The sequence below is a fragment of the Chinchilla lanigera genome, unplaced genomic scaffold (assembly GCF_000276665.1).
Source record: "Chinchilla lanigera isolate Chin_1 unplaced genomic scaffold, ChiLan1.0 scaffold00093, whole genome shotgun sequence".
NCBI lineage: Eukaryota > Metazoa > Chordata > Mammalia > Rodentia > Chinchillidae > Chinchilla > Chinchilla lanigera.
The window spans coordinates 3,790,583-3,797,779 of NW_004955494.1; the positions used below are offsets into that span (position 1 = coordinate 3,790,583).

General features: G+C 42.0%; 1 protein-coding gene across 7 annotated transcripts in view; it reads right to left on the bottom strand.

Moving 5' to 3' along the window:
• Ubn2 (ubinuclein 2) overlaps nt 1-7,197 on the bottom strand; it is a gene marked incomplete at its 5' end in the record, with an annotated part of 93,761 nt that overhangs the window by 56,169 nt on the left and 30,395 nt on the right. For all 7 annotated transcript variants that reach the window (XR_001231311.1, XR_001231312.1, XM_013504949.1 and 4 more), the window contains 2 exon segments: nt 1,751-1,880; nt 5,655-5,725. Coding sequence is in view for 5 of the 7 variants with exons in the window: in XM_013504949.1 (XP_013360403.1) it covers nt 1,751-1,880; nt 5,655-5,725 (201 nt within the window).

Sequence of the window (7,197 nt, forward strand, 5' to 3'; positions counted from 1 at the left end):
CTATGCAGTTCAGGCTGACCTTGAGCGCACTTTGTAGCCCAGGTTGGCCTCAAACTTGCAACAATCCCCCTGCCTCAGCCTCCTGAGTGCTAGGATTACAGGTGTGTGTCACTACCCCTGGCTAGCATGATTACTAATAAGGTTTCTTTTCTTGAAGAAGGCTCATGTTTTAACTAATATATAATTAAACAGAGAACAAAATTTTCATTGTGCAGGCTACTGGTTAACCCCCACTATGGTGGGGAGGAAATACCCAAAGAAGATGCTGCTCTGGGATCCTGGAACATGCGATGTGGGAAGGGCAGTACCAGCAGGGTGCTGGAAGCCTGTTCTTGCGGTGACTTACGCTGCAAGCAAATATGCAAGCTCAAGGCCAAGGTGAGAGAGGAAACTAGGAGATTGTTACCCATATGGATTCAGGGTAAAAAGGTTTCTGGCTAACAGTTGTAACCAAATCATGTTCATTTTGCTAATAATATAGTGTGTTTAACTATTTAAAATATACTTTTATTACCATCATAGGTATATAAATATTGCTAGACTTTGCTTTTCTTCACTGGAACAAGGTTTTTGTTTTGTTTTTGTAGTGCTAAGAATTGAACCCAGGGCCTTGTATATGCTAGGCAAGAGTTCTACCACTGAGCTACACCCCTGGCTCTGAAATGTGGTTTTTTTGTTAAGACAACGTTTTTAGAACACAAATATTATTACTAGTAAGTATTTAAACCTACTCCATGCATCCTAATTAATAAATATTTAGCAAATATAATAGTGTCTGTTGTAATATCACCCTCCCCTTTTTTTGTTTATTGAGACAGTCTCGCTATATAGTTCTAGCTGGCCTCGAACTCACTATGTAGTTCAAGTTGGCCTCAAATGTCCTGCTTCAGCCTCCTGAGGGGTGGGATTACAGGTGTGTGCCACCATGCCAGGTGATCCCAGCTACTGGAAGGCTGAAGCAGGAAGATTACAAATTCAAGGCTGCCTGGGCAACTCAGTGTGATCCTACCTCAAAATTAAAAAAAAAAAAAAAAAGATAGAGATATAACTCACTGGTAGAATGCTTTCCTACTATGGGCAAGGTCCTGCACTGCCAAAATAAAAAAGCTCAATATGTAAAACTAAACAGTGTTATGTTTAGGGTCATAAACTGTGTGATAAAACTATAGAATTGAGCACGGTGGTTCATAGCTATGAACTTAGTACTCTGGGAGGCTGAGGCAGGAAGCTCACAAGTTTGAGCCCAGCCCAGGCAATTTACTAAAACCCTGTCTCAAAATTTATTGCCTTCCTGCCTCAGCTTCCCAAGTGTTAGAATTATAGGTGTGCCACCACATCCAGCCTGTCATTTGAATTCCAACTGCTAATTTCTAAAGGGGCCAGGCAAAGGCACAAAATGTAAAACACCAGTAGATTTCAGTTGTTCATTAACCTGCAGTTTCTCAGTTGGAAAGACGTATTTTAACAGAAGTGAATGCCTACATGAAGAATTCCATGCTTGTCAGATCCTTCCTTCTCCACTGACTTAGCAGTCCAAGGACCACTTCTTGCCTAAAGCTATGCACTGTTGAAGTAACTGTTTTTCAGGAGATACAAAATACCTTTAATGATTTCCTCTGGTTACTAACTACCTCTATGCATACTATGAAACAATTCATGTGCAAAGACCCCAAAGAGAAACAACTCTCTTCTGTCCTAGGTTCGTAGGTTATGAAATTACACACGCAGGCGCTGTCTGCCCTTCTCCTACCTGGACATTGAGGTGCAACTTCTTGAGACGTTTCACCAGTGTTTCTTTATTGCATGGCACAAAAGCTTCAAGATGAGAGTAAACGCCGCTTCGGATGACAGGGCCCAGCTCTTGTAGCTGTAACTCAATGCTGGCCAAAAAACCCAAAGTTTAACAATTATGAACAACACAGAATTTCTCCTACGTGGCATCACATAGAGTGGTAAAGGCAGCTTTGTTTTAAATTTACGTTCTTATGATTCCTACATAGTATTTCTCAAAGAAATAAATCCCCCGAAGACAAACAGTAATGTTGTAGAAAACACTTTAGGAATCTAGCCTTTTAATTTAAAAATTTTTATTCATTCCTGTTTGCAGTATATGGTTACATTCATCATAGGGATTTGGTGTATGTGTGTAAGATATCTTAATTTCTTCCCTTTCTCCCTCCCCCTCTTAGCTTAAGAAGAGAATTTATATGACCACAAACAAGCCAACACTGCATTTTCATTAATAGGTTAAAGTCTATGTTTTCAGGTAAAACACAGGAACTCCATTTCAGCCTAACAGTCAGCTCTTCAAAGAGATACCACACTATCCATCTACCCGCTAGCAAGTGAAAGTCACATAGTTTCACTAAGCTCCTACAGTGTTCCTTACAGATGTCTGAAAAAGGCAAAGATTCAGAGGTTAAGGTCCCTTTGGTGTATATGTAACTATTTTATCCATCTTTGTTAACCGTATTGTGACTGTATTAAAAAGCTGTATGTTTAACAATTTGTTCAATATATTGTAAATTTCTTTTTTTTGGTACCAGGAATTGAACTCAGGGCACTGCACTTGCCAGGCAGGCGCTGTGTCATTGAGCTATATCCCCAGCCCAATATATTGTAATTTTCTAGTTCCCATTTCCTCTTATAAATTAGGTTTTTGAGATAGAAAAACAAATTGTTAAGTAGGTATTTAGCCTAACAAGAAAGCAGTTTATAACAATTACTTAATTCTCAAATGACAAATCTACTAATAAATAACTGAGGTGTATCTCAAGATGGGAGACATTATCTGGCAGCTGCTATAGCAAGAAGGTAAGAAGAGATATTAATTTGAAGACCAAGATCAAATGGGGGCTCCTGGCAATGAATTATGTCCAAATCATCATATTCTGTTATGGGAGAGGACACAGACTTATGTACTTCTCACCAATATAAGATATGGCCAAAGAATCAGAGAATAAAAGAAACCTTATCTTATCAAATGTATCTGTATGTGTGTGTATAAACATGTGTGTGTGTGTGTGTGTGTGAGAAAATTTGAGACAGGGTCTCATTATGTATTCCAGGCTATATAGCTGGAACTCATGATGGGCCTGCCTAAGCCTCCCAAGTGCTAGGATTACAGACATATGCCACCGTATGTCTGGTTCTGTGTCCTTCACTTCTAAGATATATTGCCATTTCAGAAAAAATGAAAAGTGGAAAATTGTGGTCCTTAGAAATAGCAACAGAAAATTCTTGGTGTTAGAGAAGCTAAAAGAAAATTTAAAATGGCAAGAAGTTTAAGACCTGTAAGAGTCAGGCCTGGAGGCGCATGCCTGTAATCTCCTCGGGAGGCTGAGGCAGGAGGATCACCACAAGTTCAAGGCAAGCCTGAACTGCAGAGTGAAAGCTGATCTCAAAAAAACAAAACACAACAAAAGATCTGTAAGAACAAAATGGTTACATGTGCAACAATCACTATGGTCATTACTTCTCTGTAGAAACCTTTGGTTAGGTAACATGATATGGTTAGATCATTGCTGAAAGTCTACTGTGGTAGAAAGCCCTCCAGGCTGCCTTGTGACTGGAAGTTAGTTAAGGCTGAAAATAAAATAGAAACTCCAAGTATTTAGAGAGTTCAGGTAAAGGCAGACTGACTATGACCCACTTATAAAAGCCAGTGGTTTCCTAAGAGGCAACTCAGATATAGGAACAGTTGACTTCCTGAAAAGACACCAACTGTTAAGTCCCCCAACGCTGAGATTCAAAGTCGGTACTTGTTCATGAGCCCTGTACAGGAGCACCCAGCAGAGATGGCAGGCAGGCTTCGCTGCAAGTGTCCAGCAGGGTGGTGAGGCAGGCCTACAGCAACTTGTTGAGCAGAACTGCTAGGGTGACTGGGATTGTGAGCGATGCTTTTCAGCAATATCTATCAGCTTCAAGTAACGAGGGGAAATCAAGCCAGTACACACGGTGTATCTGTTGACTGAAGTCAACTTTGATTATGGAAAAAGAAAACAGGTTTCCTATTTCAATAAACTGATCTCTTTTTCTTCCAAACATAAGGAAAAAATGGTGAGGCAGACGCAGTTCAGCTGGATAATTTAATTTTCTATCCCAAATAATCATCACGTGCCCTTAGAAAAACAATTCAGGCCAGAAAAGTAAGGCACGTGTGCTCAGGAAAGTGGAAAAGGAGAAAATAAAAAGTGGAAAGAGGGAATAACAACAAAGGTGGAAAGAGAGAAAAAATCACTAATGCTAAGAGCTTGAGAACTGAGTCACACCTCCGGTGAAATGGAAGGCGACAGGGTCCCAAAATGCAAAGTGTGCTTTACAGCCGACGTGGGAGGAGGCAGAGAAGCCGCTAGCGAGAAGCTGCCAGTGTGCTTATCTGAGAGGCTGCGTCCTGAGGATGGGCCTCAGCTCTCCCGGGGGAGAAAGAGTGTTCTCTCTTACGGAGAAGGAAAACAAACAAAACAAAACCCACAAAACTCTCTCAGTCACAAGAGAAAGAGCTGATCTAGTGCATTTAGTGGTCTCAGGGGCAAAGAAAAAGAGCTGGTCGGATCCGTGATTGTGGAATCCGGGACAGCTCTGATAAGTAACAACTGCACTGTTTGTTGAGTCTGGGGCATAAAAGGGGCACAGTAAAAGGCAGCAATGCAGACAGGAAGCATCTGCTGGCTCCCAGGCAGACACGCCTAACCTGAACTCCCTGGCTGAAGGGAAGGAGAGCAGGCACGAAAGTCCTCGGCCAGCACACTAGAAACATACCACGCTGTGTGTCTTCTCAGTCCAAGATGACTGACTGTAGGTAATTACAAATGGTCATCATAACTAAGGAACCAATCTGTCCTTTTTACTTATGAGTATGTATGGGATGGCAATCACAGTCTTACAAACACTCCTTTCCCGAGTCTGTCTCACGCAATGAGCCACTGTATCAGGTGGTTTTCATCTGAGGAATAAAACTGCTGCTTTCTCCATGACCACTTTTTTGCATAGTTCAGCCCACAGCCAGTTGTATACTGAATTCCTGTTACCAATGGTCAAAATCTGAGAGTCAACAGTAACAGGTACAGCTTATTTGATTACAACCTTAGAACCTACAGCTTCATTAGCATCTGAGTCCAAATGCAAAATTATTACTAAATTAGATACAAAATCTAATTTAAATACAATGTACACTATGTATCAACCTTCACCTCTTTTTCCCAGTCCAACTTCTGTCACCTTCCCAGAAGCTTTGGTTACCATTAAGTGGTCCAATATCTACAGATGCATTATTTTGCTAAGAAGCAAATGTTAATCATACAAAGTGTAAGGCTGAAAGGGAAGAGCTGATGCCCAAACCAGCCATGCATCAGCATCTGATCTCACAGGACTACTCTAGTTTTCACTGTGCAATTCTTAAGGTCTTTCAATAAAATAAGAAAATTAAGGCCGGCTGTGGTAGTGGGCATCTGTAACCCCAACACACTGGGAGCCTGAGGTAGAAGGATTCCAAATGTAAACCCAGCCTAAGCAACAAGTGACTTAGAGAGACTCTTCTCCAAAAATAGCGTGAGGGGGGATGAGGATGTAGCTCAGTGTGATATCCGTGGGTTTAATCACCAGTACTGCCCCCCACCCTGGCAAAGAAAGTAAAAAGAGAAAAGATTACTTACTCCAGAAGAATATTATTCATATCCTGTGTAAAGAATTTTTTCCTTCCTTCTTCATCAAAAAGTTTGGCAGCCTAGAGAAACGTAAGAAAGACTGTCAGTGTAACTCATGAGAAAACTACTCTGAAGGAGTTAGCTATTTAAAAACAGAGACAGAGAGAGAGCTTCAGGTCAGCAGAAAACACTAGCTGTGCCCCAGGCAGAGATGACTGAGAGCCAAATCAGGCGGACACTGTGTCAGTTTGCTGCAGCTCCTGCAATCGTGGGGGCCCCGAACAGCTCTGGGGGAGAGCACCTGCCTGCCTCTGGAGGGACACAGCCTCTTGACACTCTGATCTCAGCCCAGCAAACCAACTTTGGACTCTGTTGTTTTAAGCCATGAAGTTCACAGCAGGGTCTCCCAGCTCCTGGCTGAGGCTCCTGGCTGCGGCTGTGTGCTCCCAGACCCCTCCCCGCACATCAGCCCCGCCACCTGCCTCTTCCAAGGGTGCAGGGGACTGCATTTTGGGTCCACTGTAGAATCTCCTCTCAAGATCCTTAACTGAATCATACCTACAGAGACCCCCATCCCTTTCTGTCATACAGGGTAACATTTACAACATTTGTAGTACAGGGTGCTGGTGATTAGAATATGGGCATCTTTTGGGAACCATATTTTAGTCTATCACAGATTAAGTCATGTGATCTTAAGAATCTGAGAGAATAAAAGATCAATTCCTCCATCAAAGTTAAAGGGCTTTCTGTAGGTCAAATCATGTGCTCAATTCAAGCTGAAGCCGCAAACTTCCATAAGCAAATAAAAGAATTTGGTAAACTCTCTAACTTGAACCTAAGATGACAGACTCCATAATTACGATCCTAAGTCATGAATCATTGACGCAGAAGACAGTGTGCAAACTATAGAGTTTCCAGGCCTGACTCTAAATCCTGAGTCTGAATCTGGGCTCTGTCACTTAAAAATTACATGGGCGGGGGCAAATTACCTAACTGTGTTAAGATTTAGTTTCCTATTACATGGAGGAAACACTGCCAGGCCGTACAATTGCTGGGGCTGGAGAGGCAAAGCTGGCCTTGTGAGGAGGGCAGAGCAGCACCACAGTTTCCCACAGTGCAGATGCCTCCAAATCACAGGTAGACACAGCCAGTCTGCGACTGCCGGACATTCACACATTGGATTCATTCCTGATCCAACAAAGTGAGCCTTTACAGTATAGCTGTGAAAGTTCACAACCTGAATGTTCGTAAGTCAGGGACTTACTGTACTACCACTAACACATCACTAGCACACATTAAAACCTAGAAAAAACTAGAGTGTAGGGATAGGGCAACAGGGACAATGGAATGGATATATTCTGGAATCAGGTCAGGGGCTGGGGATGTAGCTCAGCAGCACAAGCACCTGCCTGGCAAGCACAAGGTCCTGAGTTTGATTCCAGGCACCAAAAAAAAAAAAAAAAAAAAAAAAAAAAAAAAAAGATTAAGCCCTAGCTAGAGAAATAAAGGTCTGTCACTTCAGTTCCTATAACCTAAGATACCATATTTGACT